The 15,912-nt window shown below is 45.8% G+C and overlaps 3 protein-coding genes and 5 non-coding genes across 9 annotated transcripts in view; 7 read left to right on the forward strand and 1 right to left on the reverse strand.

Annotated features, from left to right (window-relative positions):
* The first annotated feature begins 202 nt into the window (after positions 1-202).
* RPL4 (ribosomal protein L4) lies at positions 203-5,772 on the forward strand. Its single transcript, XM_048956573.1, has 10 exons — positions 203-350; positions 1,504-1,675; positions 2,364-2,470; positions 2,875-3,013; positions 3,534-3,658; positions 4,037-4,166; positions 4,596-4,752; positions 4,936-5,019; positions 5,246-5,366; positions 5,453-5,772. Exons 1-10 carry the CDS (start codon positions 348-350, stop codon positions 5,690-5,692), a joined length of 1,278 nt encoding a protein of 425 aa, XP_048812530.1. The 5' UTR covers positions 203-347; the 3' UTR covers positions 5,693-5,772.
* LOC125698500 (small nucleolar RNA SNORD16) lies at positions 1,323-1,423 on the forward strand. Its single transcript, XR_007379207.1, has one exon. It is a non-coding gene; the product is annotated as a small nucleolar RNA SNORD16 (small nucleolar RNA).
* LOC125698504 (small nucleolar RNA SNORD18) lies at positions 2,210-2,281 on the forward strand. The gene has a single exon (XR_007379211.1). It is a non-coding gene; the product is annotated as a small nucleolar RNA SNORD18 (small nucleolar RNA).
* LOC125698506 (small nucleolar RNA SNORD16) lies at positions 2,711-2,810 on the forward strand. The gene has a single exon (XR_007379213.1). It is a non-coding gene; the product is annotated as a small nucleolar RNA SNORD16 (small nucleolar RNA).
* Positions 3,900-3,967, forward strand: LOC125698505 (small nucleolar RNA SNORD18). The gene has a single exon (XR_007379212.1). It is a non-coding gene; the product is annotated as a small nucleolar RNA SNORD18 (small nucleolar RNA).
* On the forward strand, positions 4,220-4,290 carry LOC125698503 (small nucleolar RNA SNORD18). The gene has a single exon (XR_007379210.1). It is a non-coding gene; the product is annotated as a small nucleolar RNA SNORD18 (small nucleolar RNA).
* A 678-nt stretch (positions 5,773-6,450) lies between the features above and the next one.
* On the forward strand, positions 6,451-7,349 carry SNAPC5 (small nuclear RNA activating complex polypeptide 5). Its single transcript, XM_048956578.1, has 3 exons — positions 6,451-6,574; positions 6,771-6,854; positions 7,182-7,349. Exons 1-3 carry the CDS (start codon positions 6,485-6,487, stop codon positions 7,287-7,289), a joined length of 282 nt encoding a protein of 93 aa, XP_048812535.1. The 5' UTR covers positions 6,451-6,484; the 3' UTR covers positions 7,290-7,349.
* A 2,017-nt stretch (positions 7,350-9,366) lies between these two features.
* Positions 9,367-15,912, reverse strand: part of MAP2K1 (mitogen-activated protein kinase kinase 1) — a 31,748-nt gene continuing 25,202 nt past the window's right edge. Inside the window, exons 6-11 of one of the 2 annotated variants that reach the window (XM_048956575.1) lie at positions 15,379-15,503; positions 13,210-13,417; positions 12,519-12,583; positions 12,136-12,197; positions 11,243-11,288; positions 9,367-10,309 (exon numbers count right to left, since the gene is read on the reverse strand). In XM_048956575.1, coding sequence (XP_048812532.1) covers positions 10,196-10,309; positions 11,243-11,288; positions 12,136-12,197; positions 12,519-12,583; positions 13,210-13,417; positions 15,379-15,503 — 620 coding nt within the window. In that variant the 3' untranslated portion in view covers positions 9,367-10,195. The remainder of the gene's footprint in view (positions 10,310-11,242; positions 11,289-12,135; positions 12,198-12,518; positions 12,584-13,209; positions 13,418-15,378; positions 15,504-15,912) is intronic. The other variant, XM_048956574.1, reaches the window with a different exon arrangement.

The following is a 15,912-nucleotide window of genomic DNA, read 5'->3' on the forward strand; positions in this document are numbered from 1 at the left end:
AAAATAAGCTCTCTTAAAAAACTTGATTTTGGTGACGGAATGGCACGTCACGCCGAATCCCTCCGCCAGAAAAGAGTCCCTCAGGGCGGGGGATGGCGGCGGCGCCACGGGACGAGAGGGGGGAGCGGAGGGGAGCAGAGGAGAGGAGTGGAGCTGCACAGCGCGGTGTGGGTCGCTGAGGCGACGCGTGAGGGCAGCGGAAACGCGGGGGGGGAGGGAGGGCGGGGCGCAGCGCAGCGCGGAGTGATACTGCAGTGCTGGTAGCGGCGTCGGCGGTACGCGAATTTCCTTTTCCGGTTGGGCAGCGGCGGAGGCAGGCGGGAGCACGCGGGGTCTGCGCTGCCGTCATGGTGAGGAGCGGTCCGGAGGGGTGCGGGGGGCTCTGGGCGGTGCGGACTCAGAGCAGAGCGTAGGGAGAGCGGAGGCCGGGGGAGCTGGGCCAGCAGACGGGGCAGCGCCGCGTGCAACTCGAGGGCAGCGGGCGGACAGCAGGCGGGGGGGGGGGGGGCGGCCGCCATCTTGGGGCCGCGTGGAGCCGCGGAGCAGAGCCGGGGTGGAGAGGGGCGTTGGGTCTTGGCACTGGGGTCCGTTCTCACGGTGTTCTCAGTACATCTCCTAGGCCGAGCGACAGCAGCCGCACCGAGTTGAAAGAAAGATTTCTTTAGCAGATGTTCCCGGTAGCTGTGGGAGTTTGATTGTTGTTTTGCTTTTTTTTAAATGCACTTTTTTTTTTTTTTTCTTGAAATAAAGTACTAAAGAGTTCGGTCTGATGTACTTCAGATCGTGATCCAGGCCTTTCCTCCGTTTATATGCGGTGTGCTTTTGTCTTGGGGCTTCATACTGTGTGAGCTGAACTTTCCCAGCCCTCTGAGCAGGGTCACCGCCGAGCTGTGAGCACACAGAGCTGCTCGGTGGGCACGCTTACTTTGCTCTGATACGGAGTTAACCTGGCTGTAGTCATTGCAGGTATTAGAACCGTTGGTTTAGGCAGCACAGCTTTTAATTGTAACCTGAATTTCAAGGCTTTGAAAAACTGATAAGTACAGGTGGGTTCTGTAGGTGCAGTTGTTCTTCACAGCGAGTGGAAAGCTGTTGAGAAGGTGCAGAGCTGCAGTTGTAGGCTCACAGAATCACCAAGCTTGGAAAAGACCTTCAAGATCATCCAGTCCACCCATCTACCTGTCACCCCCAATAGTTGTTCCTGAACCATGTCCCTCAACCCAGCCCTTGGATCACCTTGTCCCTGTGTCTGCCACCTCAAACCTCAGCTGTAGTGTTCAGAACAAGGGACGTGCGGGGAGCTCTGCTGTCAGTACGGATATTGCTGTGATGATGTAATTTGCGTCTTATCCAGTGTTCAGTGACAGTTGCCTGCTGTTATCGTGCTGGCACTGTGAGCTGCAGACACGTTTAATTCTGAGCAATAGCGGGGGGATTTGAATGACAGCAACCTAATTTACTTGTGCTTACTTGTGCTTAAGAGCTATTCCTTTTCTTTTTCAGGCTTGCGCTCGACCATTGATATCTGTCTACTCTGAAAAGGGGGAAGCCTCTGGCAAGAATGTCACCCTGCCAGCGGTGTTCAAGGCTCCCATTCGCCCTGACGTCGTGAACTTCGTTCACACCAACCTGCGCAAGAACAACAGGCAGCCCTATGCTGTCAGCGAGCTCGCGGGTATGGTTTGTCCCCAGAATGGGTGGGAATGCTGTGGGAGCTGTTGGTTTTGATGCAGCTGGGCTGAAAAGGAAAGAAATTCAGAGTCAAAATAACAGAAGCACTGTTCAGTTAGATTTTGAAGAGAATGAGGGAGAACTATTCTGGTCGTTAAAATCCTGATTTTAAATTGTATGGAACTTTGCCTTAGCAGGCAAAAAACTTCAATGAAATGCTGTGTTTTTCAACCCCCTGGTCCATGTTGAGTACATGAGACTTTCATCTGTGGCATTTACTTAAACCTGCGCAAATGGCTGTTAGCTGGAGTTGCCTTAGAAGCTGGTAGATGCAAATATCTGCTGCTTCCAAAGGAACTTGTGCGAGTGCTTTCAAATTTATTTCTGATGGCAGTTCACAAACATCTTAATCTGCCAGAAGCAGCAGTGCCAGTGCAGACCTTTATGTTAAAGATCAAGTTTAGAAATTGTTACCATACTTGATTCTGACCTAAGCGGATTCTGTAAGAGCTGTTTTACCTGATCAGGATTTGTTTTGCTGGAATGATGAGATTCCACTTCAATGGTCCGTGTTTCTGAACCATATGATAACAGTGGAAGTTCTGATGCTTGGTCCCAGGCTCAACAAATCTGTGGCTTTGGGAAAACAGCGGTGTTGACACTCTGTGCACTGAACTCTTTTTCTGTTGCAGGTCATCAGACCAGTGCTGAGTCTTGGGGTACTGGGAGAGCTGTTGCTCGTATTCCTCGAGTACGAGGTGGCGGAACTCACCGCTCTGGCCAGGGTGCCTTTGGAAATGTATCCTTTCCTAGCTGCTGCTCACATCAGTGTAAATCTCAAATCATGCAGGGCAAAATTATTTTTACTTATCTCAATATGAAATTGAATCCTACTTCTTGAGGTAATGGCTGTCCTCAAACCTCAGATCACTGTGAAAACTGTGATTAGAGCCCTCTCTGTGCAAATTCAGACTTGCTTTATTGAACAGGATGATTTCTTCTGTCTTTTTTCACTGCGGAAGTGTTGAGTCTCACGTCTTGCCATGATGTCGTAATTTGCGTCTTACTCTGTGCTCAGTGACGGTTGCCTGCTGTCAGTGAACTGGTACAGATGGTTGACGAGCAGTTAATGCTGAGCAAGTGTTAAGGAGGCACATTGAAAAACGCAGTTCTGAAAGGTTGTTCTTAACTGTGGATACTTAGATGTGCCGTGGAGGCCGCATGTTTGCCCCAACCAAGACTTGGCGCCGCTGGCACCGCAGAGTGAACGTCACTCAGAAACGTTATGCCATCTGTTCTGCCTTGGCAGCATCAGCTCTTCCAGCACTGGTCATGTCTAAAGGTGGGAATCCTGCTGGCAATCTTTGCATGGCCCAAGCAGTAGTGGTTACTCTAAAATTACTTGAAATGTTTCTCGTGGATAATAAGTTCCCTTTCAAATTAAGGATGCGGTCCCTCCTTCAGAAGGTTGAATATTTTTATGTACTACTGGTTGTGGTAATTTGGGGGTTTCACTGTGATGGAAGTTAGGCAATGCTGAGCTACCTCTGCGTGTGTTGCTGACATCAATCTTGTCCTAGCAGATTATGGAAAATGGGGTTGAATTTTGAATTAAATGGCAGTTTGGTTTGATTTCTGTTCTGTTCTGTAGAAGCCACAGGTCATGCTTAGTTTACTTGAGTATTGTTTGAGGCAGGCCAGTAAGACTGCACTGGAACTTCTCTGCTGTTACTAGGACACCTCCATGTTAGATTTCCTTTTTTTATTTTGCATTGTTTTGGAATGCAGAAGGCAATACCTCGAAATGCATGCATATAACCAGGGTCATTGGGAAACTTAATGTCATGTAAAACCCCCGTTAGGTCACCGCATCGAGGAGATCCCGGAGCTTCCTCTGGTTGTTGAGGACAAAGTTGAGAGTTACAAGAAAACAAAGGAAGCTGTTCTCCTTCTTAAGAAGCTTAAAGCTTGGAATGACATAAAAAAGGTGAGTTCTACAGGTATGTTCCTGAGGACGCTCATCATTAGGTTCTGCCATGGTTAAATTAAGAATTGCAGATTGCTCTGTATTGCTTTGATGCCATGAAAAATCCTTTGGTAATAGTTGTAGGAAAAAAAAAGTTGAAGTAAAGTCAGTTTCTTCCTGTGTTGCTTTACTCTTTGTGCTCGGTTCCCTTCATCTCAGTGCTGAGTAACAACACTAACAGCTCAGTCTCTGTTCTGAGTCTTAAGAATGATGAACTTCTCACTGGTCCGTGTTTCAGATTATCAGTGATGATTGTGAAGTTCTGACTGAAGTGCCTTTGTCTTACTGCTGTAAGTTGGACTTCTTCAAATATTCATGGGTTTCTTTTCCTTTTCATAGGTCTATGCTTCTCAGCGCATGAGGGCTGGGAAGGGTAAGATGAGGAATCGCCGTCGCATCCAGCGCAGGGGGCCTTGCATCATCTACAACGAGGACAATGGCATCATTAGAGCTTTCCGGAATATCCCGGGTGATTTTAATTGGATCTTATTTACTCTTTTTTTTTCTCTTTCGGAAGGCAGCCTGGAATGATGAGATTCCACTTCATTGGTCCGTGTTTCTGAAACACATGATTTTGTGGAAGTTCTGACTTCTAGCTGAAGTAGCTGTAACTTTATTTCCAGGAATGTGATGTTGAGGGATGTTTGTGTGTCTGTTACCATCCATCAACTGCCTTTCAGACTGTAAAAATGAAGCTTTTAAATTTGTTACTAGAGAAGGCTGACTTTTTTTTTTTTAACTTATCTGTTGAACACCTTATTACACACAGGTTTATGTAACTTTGTAGTGTAAAAGCTAATAAGACCGTAGCAGTTTCTGTGTACTTTATGGTCTATTTCTTGGTCCTGTGCTGCTTGCTTTTCATTATAACTGAAGAGGCGTGTCTATTTTTCGGCAGGAATTACTCTTCTTGATGTGAACAAGCTGAACCTGCTGCGACTTGCTCCTGGTGGCCACGTTGGGCGTTTCTGCATTTGGACTGAAAGCGCTTTCCGCAAGCTGGATGATCTGTATGGCACCTGGCGCAAGCCTGCCACTCTGAAGAGTGACTACAAGTAAGTGCAGTAACAGCTGACCCAGCTGATGGGGGGCAGCAGGATAACCCAGCAGAGCCACAGGTTGTGCATTTGGGTGTGGAAAGTGGATACTGACAGTAGTTTGTACTACATGCTTATTTTTATTGAATTAGTTTTATATTTTTTATTTTCCAACTTAAACTCTGCATGTTTGCTTCCCAGCCTGCCGATGCACAAGATGACCAACACTGACCTTGGAAGAATCCTGAGAAGCCAGGAGATCCAGAAGGCGCTGCGTGCTCCAAAGTAATAATTTTTAACTATTAAGAGGAGATTGTGCTTGGTAGTTAATTATTGCCAAGTGCAACACTTCACACTGAGAACAGAAATCCCTGTGTCAGATACTGCTGGGATTTCTTTAGATCCTGTCTGTAAATACTAGGAATTATGATTCCCTTAAGTGAGATTTTAGGAAGGTTTTACAGCCTATGGGCTGTGGAAGGGAATCATGATACATCTTTCTTCTTTCCAGGAAGAAGATTCACCGCAGAGTCCTGAAGAAGAACCCACTGAAGAATCTGAGAGTCATGATAAAGCTGAACCCGTACGCCAAAACAATGCGACGCAACACCATTCTGCGCCATGCCCAGAATGTGAGGACAAAGCCTGTCGTGCAGTCTGAGGCATTGGAACCGATTCCTTAGATGCTAATGGTTGTGTTTTTTTCTATCTGTTGTAGCACAAACTCAAGGAGGAGAAGAAAGCCAAAGCCAAGGCCAATGTCACGTCCAAGGCCAAGCTGTCAGCTAAGGCGCAGACCAAGGCCAAGCCTGCAAGCAAGACTGCAGGAAAGGCTGCAGCAAAGGGCCCGGCCAAAGGCCCAGCCAAAGCTCCAGCAAAATCCCCAGCGAAGGCCCCGGCAAAATCGCCAGCAAAGGCCCCAGCGAAGGCCCCAGCAAAGGGCAAGGCTGAAGCATGAGCAGGAGCAGCACTTGGAACACCTGAGCTCAGAAAATTGTACCGTGGAACTACAGCGAATAAATTCTATTGGAAGAGTGAGGTGCTTTTGTAGTCGTCTGGCACAGCGGTGCGTGTTGGGGGTGAGGTGCGTGGCTCAAGTGAGCGGTGGGAGGCTGGTGGGGCTTTGAGGGCACTGTAAGCACACGCGGGTGAGAGCAGTGTGTTCATGGCGCTGCCCGGGGAGGTGGAATCCAGCAGCAGTCGTGAGCCTTCGTGGGAAGTCACAGGCTGCTGTTTTAATGTCATGTATTTGGAGGGAGCTTTATTCACCTTGTTCACTTGTACATTCCTGCGGAACCCGTTCAAAATGCTGTCCTAGGAGATGGGGCGGGGCAGGGTTCCATCGCCGCGGGGCGGAGCTCTCAGGCAGCGCCCTTTACGCGTAGCTCTAGCGGCCCTACGGCTGCCAGTCCGCCTGCGCGGAGGTGCTGCGTGCGGCTGGGGGAGGGCGGTTTTCCCTTAAGCTCTGCGGCGCGTTCGCAGCGGGAACCGCGACTGCAGCGGCAGCCGCGTCCGCGCTCGCAGCTCCGCGCTCTCCTTCTGCCGCGCGGGGGCGGCCACAGTGTTGCAAATGGCGGAGCCATGACGTCACGCGGCGCTCTCGGGCCGCTCCGCGTCCTCCCGCCCTCAGGGGGGCGCTGTCGCTCCGCGCTCCCCGCCCTCGGGGTCACGTGGGCGCGGCCGCCGCGATTCTCGGGAGCGGGGAGGAGGGGCGGCGGGCGCGGGGGGCCGGGCGGGGGCGGCGGGCAGGATGCTGAGCCGCCTGCAGGAGCTGCGGAAGGAGGAGGAGACGCTGCTGCGGGTGAAGGCGGCACTGCACGAGCAGCTCACCCGGCTCAAGGTCGGTGGCACCGGGCGGGCGCTGCGCTCCGGGAGCGGGGCGGGCCGTTCCTCTGCCGCGCGGCGCTGCGCTGCGGCCGGCCGACGTCTGCGCTTCTGCCGCGGCGTGGCGAGAGAATGCCGGGCGCCGGAAGCGCTTCGTTTCTGCGTGGCGGCCCCGCGGTGACCGCGAGTCCTTGGCGTCCCTTCGTGCGCAGGTGGAGGAGCTCGCGCTGCAGTCCATGATCCGGTCCCGGGAGGAGGACCTGGCCGCCGCCCCGGGCGCGGAGGACCCGCAGCAGGTGAGGCACAGCGCGAACGGGAGCGGCCCTTCGGCTTCCCTGTCCCTGCGGGTTTGGGAATGGCTGCTTGCGTCCGATGCTCCTAAGTGTAAGGCAGGCACCGTTTTAGCCGAGAGGCGGTTGGAATGTGGGTACGGTCTGAGCCTTCAGCTGAGCTCCTGAGATTGTTCGGTGATGCTCATCGCTTCCCTGGGCTGCTGGGGCAGGCAGCTGCAGTGCCGTCTGAACGGGGCGCTGACGGTTCCCCGCTCGGCTGTGCGCTCGGCGCTGCTCCTGGCGCTGCTCCTGGCGCTGACAGCCCTCAGTTGCACTCTCTTATCGTGACAGATCCTCGGGCAGATGGACGACGAGGCTGCTATCAATCAAACGGAATTACAGCTGAGTATTCGAGATTATGAAGAGGAGATGGAAGAGGAGGAGGAATCGGATTCTTGAGGGAGAAAAGAGTCAAAATGGTTTTTAATACAGACTCAGGAATTCCTTCTTTGTTCTTGCCGGCAGATGTTTGTGTTGTGCTGTGTGACATGCCAGACTCCCAGAGTTGCAGGTTACCTTTGAGGACACAAATGTCCCAGGCTTGGCAGATCTTGAATTAGATGTTAAAAGAATGAGAACTTGCTGCACCAGTATGTAGCATAATCCGTTTTGCAAACCTAGTGTGTAGCTTACTACATCTTTATACAAGGTAAAAATCATTAATTCAGACTAATTTAACACAGTGAAAGCAATAATTTGTCTGTTCTTATTTGCTGTTGCTGAAAAACAAAACCAGGCCACAGAGGCTGGTTGTGAACCAATGATTATATCATAACCTCAGCTGCTTAAACTGGAAGTTTAAAGGGAGGCAGTGAGAAAAGATGTGTCCAGCCTTGTCTCCAGGCTTTCTGCTGCAGTGCTCTCAGTTACACAGACAACTCAACATCCGTGTCCTGTAAGTGTGACCCAGAGGAGCTGTATTGTTCTCTCAGCAGGAGCAGCAGACATTGCACTGCTGCCCTGATGCTGAGTGCAGTAGCAAGGGAGCTCTCTTGTCCCTCCAGGTGCTGTTTTTAAGTACTGTCAGGCTGATGTAACAGCCACGTTTTTCTTACTTGCTCATTCAGCATAGCAGCCAATTGGCCTTTTATTCTTCCACAAACTGTATGGTAAGAATTAGTCCGTATTAGTTGTAATAAGGAACTAATATTTTCAGTTTTTATCTTTTTCCCTTACAGTGAATTTGTAGTTCAATGCCAGTCTGCCTTCCGCTTTAAGGAGTATGAGAAATTAAAATTTACTTGGAAAGTGATGCAAAGTCCCTTCCACAGTGTATTTAATGGTATGGTGACAAGCTTATACTGTTCCTATAGGTACAGAGTGTGTTCTTCCTCCTCGTGGAATGTGGACACCAAGTGGAGCAGCTGGTTATTGATCAATTCTTAAAGACTTGCTTTGAGGAATGCAAAATCAAACTCTGTTAAGCTGATGAAAAGCAGATGAGTAAAAATAATATCCTTACCACTTAGTTTGATAAAGAAAATAGCCACGGCAATCCAGGTTGTTCACTGCACAGCCAGCTAAAGGTGCTATTGCTGTCTCTGGCATTAACAGCTCAGAGAAAATCAACCATTATCTGGAGTTTGCTTTAAGAGCAGGAAAAGAACTTAGGAAAGCATCCAGTATCCTGGGTGTCATCAGAGCACTTGATTCAACCTCCACCACCTTCCTGCCATTGTTTGAAGAGAAATTATTTGGCTTGTAGCTATAGGAACGTAATTCCAGTTTCATCCTGTACTAAAGACTAATTGTTTTTCTGACAAGCCTGGATGTCTTAATGAAAGAGCTTAGAATGTGAATTCAAAACACTTGGCAAAGCCTTCCTGAGGCTTGCAGGAGAAAAATAAAATGTCTGAGCAAGAAATGTTATGGCTTGGAGTGTCAAATGGTTCTTTGGAGGCGTATGGAGAGTTTGTGAGCATCGCAGTAGCCAACCTCTCCTCTTGCACGTTGCAGTTCCCAGCGTGTCTGTGGCACTTCCAGCCCCATCTCAGCCCAGGGACATCTGCTGCACCTCTGCAGAGCCCCTCTGGAGCTGTTGGTCTGGGGTTTCACCTCTAGAGACAAATTTTGACCTTTAAAAATAAGTTACGTGGCCCCAGGAGATCGCCAAATCATTTTCATGTCTGTGCTGCCTCTTCTTTCTCCCTGCTGTCTTTTCTGAACCAGGCCTTTTGAAATTAAGTCCAGCCAACTCTTCTCCATGTTGCAATAAAGTACTGTTGCTGCTGTCCAACTACATGTAACTGTACTTGCACTGTTCAAATCACTGCTGCATGTGGCACAAAATAGTAAAATCAGCTTTCCTATCTAAAAAATTGTTGTCCACAGTCTGCATATTTCCTTTAACAACTAGTACAAAGTACTGCTGTAGTTCTTCAGTGTGACAGTTTGTCTGTTTCACACACATGAAAAAGATAATGGAGTGCACATAATATGGCACTGAATAAGATGAAGGTCTTGGTGAAGTTCTCCTTTGAGTTTAAAAGAACAGCTTCAAGTTACTTGATAATATATTTATTAAGAGAATCCACTGCTAAACATCTGAGAGAATAAAACAATAGAGGATCTTCATACACTTTAGACACCAAACACAGCTGTCATGAGTCTTAAGGTTAAAAGAAAGCAAATTGCCCAGATCTTTGTCATGATTCTGCAGGACACTTGAGAGCTACCCTTTAAAAATCAACCGGAAAGACATACATCACTAAATCCAAGTATGATGACACATTTTAAAAATAAATATAGAAATATGAACAAGTCTACAAGTAGAATATTGCTCTGTCCACTCCAAGGAATGCAGAGCTCTTGCCTTCTTTACCTGGAAAGAGTGATCTCTAAACAACAGCAAAATTGGAACCATTAGGCCTAACTTCCAAGATACAGTTTGGCAGCAGCAAAAGCATGCTCAACAGATACAGTTTTGGAGCATCCCTAACCCTTTTTTTGCATGGGAGATTAGGTTAGCATGACTGAAGTACCAACGGTTTACCAAGAGCCTTGATAAAGTTCAAACAATCCAGGGGTAAATTCCCCCTGTGATATTTTCATTAAGAAAGAATATCCATAATCACTTAAAATCAGCAAGCACTGTAACTTAAACATCTTACATTTTGGTCAGCAAACAAACGTAACCCAATACAATACCAATTAGTTGATGACAAAATTTAAAACAATTTGGCACATGCTCTAAAGACATTCTTCCTTAAGAGGTGAAATACATGTTTGAACAGGTACAAGCTTAGGAAATAGGACCAAAGGAGTGCTGTTAACAGATGTACGGGGCAGGATTTGCTCTTCCACGTTCAGACTCCAGCAGCATGCGTGGGTGTACTTGGTTGGTTAAGGCCTATGGTCGAGCAAAGCCATCCTGCAAAATCCACCTCCTCTGCTTCAGATCTCTTAATGAAAGCATGAATCTTAACAGAGGAAAATCAAAGTTACTCAAACACTCAGCAAGGCAACACGATGAGGCAAAGAATCATTTTGAATCAGCTACAGTAAGTCTGATTTACTTTCTGTATTCATGTGGCTTGCCAAATTTCGTAGCAAGCTTAAGGCGACCAGTAGAGCTCTTCTGTAGGATTACTGAAATAATCAGCATATGAAGGGTCCATACTGCAAGTATTCCAGAGGGATACTGCTTACACAGTGCTTACACTGTGGGTACTTACACCACAGTACACGATAAGAATGTGACTCAGCCACTTGAGATAACATACTCTGGAAAATGTCTGCTTTCATACACAAGAGATTTTTGCAACAGAAAGAATTTGATTGTATTTTGCAGCCTTACTTACTATACAGCAGTATCAGGGCACAGCAAAGTTTATTTTCTGCAGTACAACTTAAGCCCTAGCATTAAACTTGAGGCCATGAGAAGATCCAGGGAAAGTGAAAGTCATTTCATGTAGAAAAAAAATGCAAGATTTGTTTGTATCTAGTAGTTCTACAGATTTTGCAGCACCAAGCTGATGAAAGAAGAGAAGCAAGCTTCTTTCCCAGAAGCTGCTAAAACTTCACTTAAGTAGTCCATAAGGTTAGAGGAATTCAGTTCAGCTGTCCTCTTACACACTTTACGACTGGCTAATAAACCAAAGCAAAAGCTACTTTGCTAATCAACCAAATGGCAGACTGCAAAACCTCGGCAGGGCTCCTGTTTTCAGGGTGTGCAAAAGCCTGAGGCCTCTAGATCTCTGGACAAGAGAAGCACTCCCTCCCCCCAGAACTGTTTGAGCTGCGTCAGGAGGCACAAATGACATTCTAGGCTGTCTGCTCTGACCCTCAGCTCAATTGAGGAACCCAGCCTGCATGGAATAATGTTCCATTTCAAGTTAAGAACTTTCACTTACCATCAGCTGCTTCAAATCAGCTCTCTCAGCAGGATTTTTAATTAAGCTACGAAAACAAAGCATGACACAGGTTACACTCAAAAGAAAGATCAAGTTAGATTGTGTTGGTATACTGTTTTTGTCCTGGAAAGACACCACTCTAGATAAAAGCATGAGGTTTTTTGTGAGCAACTGCCTCTGTAGATTTCACAGGTATAATTTTAGGTATGAAATCCTGAGTCATACAACATTGTTCAGTGGGGGTAGAAGTGAGAGCACAGAGTCAGGCTGTAGGGATCAGATTTGCATTTACATTCAACAGTATCACACGCTACCCTTCAGGTCTCTCTTACCCAAGCCTTTTCCAGCTCAGTATCTACTAGTTGTTCCTTTGTGTCACTGTTCCTTCTGGTAGAAATAGCTAATAGCTAATAACAGAACTAGCTTTTCTGTTGTTAGCTATTAGCTTTTTTTTTTTTCTCTTCTTTTTTTTTTTTTTTAAAGAAAAATCTTACTCATCTTGAATAAACTACTTTCCTTAAAGCTGATCATACCCATCCAGTACTTGGAAACGTAAAGAAGTGAGAAAATTAATACTGTGATAATGATTCAGTGAACCATTAGGGAGGGAAATTTGGAGCATGCAAGAGTTCTGCATCACATGGAATGCTCACTGCAGAATGCTACTCATAAAAGTATGGATCCTCTTACAGAAGAGTTTTGCATGATCAGTCTTTAAGTACTGTGGTGTTTTCAATGCTGAGGAAGAACTAATTTTGAGTTGCCACAGAAGCAGAGATGATATCTTAAAGAGTGGAACACCTCCTAGCTTTGGTGTTCTCTTTGAATGCATATGTTGTCAAGCTGGTGTCTATAAAATGAGCTTTAGGCACATTAGCAGAGAAAATACTTACCATTTGTTAACAAAATCTTGAAATTCAGAACCAAAAACACCATTGGGCAGTTTTGGAGGTGGCTGAAAACAAATTAAGAAAGTCCCATCAATTAAAGCAGAACAAATGATGCTGTACAACCTACCCAGAGTCTGCCAGCTAAGTCCAACATCTGAGTAAAGCTGCCCTGATGCTACCTATGCCTTCTTCCCAGAGTTGAGCTCTCAAACAAGTATGAGGCAGACTTGCAGACTTCAGTTTTCAGGCTGACAGCCCAAACAAGGACATGTCTCATACTGCAGTGATAAAGATCAGAACCTGACTTACCATAACATTATCCCTATATTCCACCAAATTCTGCATTTTAAAAGTTTACAATTAAATTAGTGCAGGTAGTTGATTACCTCATTGACAATGTAATCCAGAAGTTCAAAGATCGCCATTGGGGGTCTGCTGTCTGGTCCATAGGCTAAGAAGAAATAAGGTAGGTGGGAAAACACAGCATCACTCTCAAGAGGTAGGGCTGTTTTCGGAAGCTAACAGGCATATGCCTGATTCCTGCATGGCAGAGTTTCTGGGCACCCAGTAAATTCACAGGGAGAAAGTGGAACAGTAACAGTAATACTTTCATTCCAGGACAGATCATTACTGTCAAGTCTGACCCAAATCATTAACTTCACTGAGAATCTTCCTGTTGTACTTGGATGTTGTTGCATCTTTGGAGATGAACCATACCAACGGAATGCATCTTTATGGCATTCAGAAATGATTACTAGCATAAGGACATCTGGTCCTTGATTTTCAAGCTCCAATACCTTCTAATAGTGAGACTGAAGCAGATGCCCTATCAACCTTGTCTGTTCCATTTCTATTTACTTAAAGTATAAAGCTACATCATGCAGATCAACACTCAATAAGCGAGAACCTAAGCTTACAGCAAAGCATATCAGAAAAGAATCTGATTTTAAATCTTAACATCAGTTTTGTATGTCTTTTGGACACTGCAGAGATGCCTCAGTGGTACAGATGGCAGTCTGCTTGGTATGGCTTGTTTCATTGTTAACTGCTTTATTTGCCTCTCACACTGGAACTTACAGCTCACTGGTCGACCAGGGGTTCTTTGCCTGGGTGAGGTCTCTGTGACTGGAGAATCTCCCTCTACCGGGCAGCCAAACATCAACTCGAGCTCCTTGGAGTCAGGAGGAGGAATGGGGTATCTGCCAATGGCCATTTCCACCAGAGACAGCCCCATGCTCCATATATCCGACTGCACTGAGTAATGAGTTCCCTGCAGCCTTTCGGGCTACCAGGAGAAAAAGAAAATGTAGACACAGTAAAGTACTGTAACAAAGACATTTAAAGTGGCATTCTATAATAGCCTGAATAAAGCAGGCGATGAAATCCCCATACACAGTGTGACACATTCCAATGAGCGACATAACTTCCTATTCCAGAAATCTCATCCACAGTTCCAGAATTTCTACAGACTTTTTGTTACCCTACAAATAAATGAGACTCTTACAAGTGGTGCCACCACATTGCTGTTTTACATCTTTAACACAATATCTAAATGCTGCAACTATTAACAGTGATGGGATAATTAAAGAACAACGAAACAAAACTAGTAGGGGCAACTAAGCATTCAGCTGGCTTCTCTGAACCAGGTTTTATGTTTTGGGAAAGAGAGGGAAGGTACATTTATGTATGGGTGCAAAAGTGGCGTGGTGCTCTAGCAGTAACCCTGTGGTCTGTCATTCCTGTCAGCTGATAGCATTCACATAGGTCCCTGGAGAAGAAATGTGTTTATGCAAGAGCTCCTACACGTACAGGCACGCTTCAGTTCTAGATCCAAATTCAAACAGTTTCTAAACAAACTGTTGAGCTTTGTAATCTATTGATGTTTCTGTTACACTTCACTGCCACATCAGCTCGCTTGAAGCCATTTCAATAAACCACATCATTTCTGAGCTGTGGTTAAAGATGCCCCAAAAGGAAAATATGCAAACGTTCATTGAATGTAAGTGTAAAGAAGCCTGCACAATAAATGTATTCAAAATCTAGAAAATGTATTCAAGTTAGGCACTGTTGATTGCACACACCTTCATGTAAGAGAAGATGATGTTATCTTGCATGTAACAACTCTCCAGCTGTCATGTTAAGTAGCATGCTAAGGGAGGTACTGCAGGAGAAGGTACTTCAGACAATATTAAAAGAATAAAATCACAGCCACGGCTTGGACTGAGACATAAAGCAAAGCTGAATCTCAGTCTCTTAGAAACAAGAAATCGAAAAAAAACCTGAAGGTAGGCAGCACTCTGCTCTTGTTCTTTCTACCAGAAGAAAAAAGGAAAGCCAGCAGCATGCCAAAAGCCTCAAAGAGATTCTTTTTTTTTTTTTTTTAAATGCTGTTAGCAACAGCCCCTAAAAGCGTGTGTGGGAACATAAGCCACAGTTATTTCAAGTATGTTACCCATACTAAATGACAAAAAAGAGAAGACTGGCTTTGATGTAAAAATGCAGGTCCCATGCTGAGCAGAAGCAGCATTATTATGCTCTTTGTCCTTTAAGTTCAAGCCCACAGAGTTTCAATTCTACAGCAGGAATTCTGAGTGCTCTGATTTTATGAGGTAATTGGTTGCATGCTGAACAGGTAAGTATATTAGAAAAGGAGACCTTTTATTTCCATTAGCAATGACCTTCACATAACACAGAGTTCCCTTGAAGAGCAAGTTTCAAGGTACTCCTTGTGAACAGGAATAAAGAGCGCACTGCAATAAGTCACAAAGCAGCTGCCGTGGCCTTGCCCACAACAGCCACTCCCATGCTTTTCCTTGCTACCAGAGCCACACTGAGTTCTCAGGAGCAGACACAACAGACCCACTAATGAGGGAGCAGCGTGCCTCCCTAAGCGACTGCAGTAGAAAGTGGAGTGGAAAGCATGGGAATTAAATAAGGAGAACAAGACATAAATACTGTCTTCTATAAACTGTAACTGCAAATGCATTAACCAACTGGATTCTGCAATGTAGATGCAATTGCAGTCTTCTGTAGTGTTATGAAAATATCCCACGTTCGGCTTCTGTTGCCACAGTTCTCTCCCCCACCTCCAGTGTGATATCATACCGGAATATTGCTGGAATGCAGGAAGTGAAACAAACTATGAAAGCAATAGAAATAGCCACAACAGCTGGGATTGTGTTTGATCAGTTGTGATAACTCTACCGTAATGCACAGTGAGCTCAAAGCTATCAAATCTGTACTTACAGACATGTAGGAGCGCGTGCCAACAAATGAGTTTGCCATAGAATCGATCAGCTGTCCACTGACACCAAAATCACACAGCTTGATCTCACCTCTAGAGTTTACCAAAATGTTAGATGGTTTAACATCTGGGGAAAAAATAAAAAAGGATGGATGATTTTATATTTATAATAGACAAAAAATGTGGAATTTGACAATGAAAGCCACACAGGAGGTGAGAATTACCACACATCTAACTACACCATAATTCCTGCCCCTTCTTCAGTATTCCCAGAGTAGAGAGCAGGCTCCCCTACCCAGGCCCAACTCATGAGCTCTCTCTTTAGATACACATAAGTGAAAATAAACTTCTTGAAATGCATGTGCAAAAAGACTGTTAGTTTTAGATTTGGATTTCTCCCACTTTCATGGCTTTCAAATATTAAGTTTGTGCATCTACAGCCTCCTTGCAACGGCAGACATTTGAGGTATGCTGCCATGCCAGCTTAACCACTCTTCAGTTGTGTTCTTCAGTCCACAAATAAGCAGCCCTGCACA

This window comes from Lagopus muta, chromosome 10 (assembly GCF_023343835.1).
Source record: "Lagopus muta isolate bLagMut1 chromosome 10, bLagMut1 primary, whole genome shotgun sequence".
Classification (NCBI taxonomy): domain Eukaryota; kingdom Metazoa; phylum Chordata; class Aves; order Galliformes; family Phasianidae; genus Lagopus; species Lagopus muta.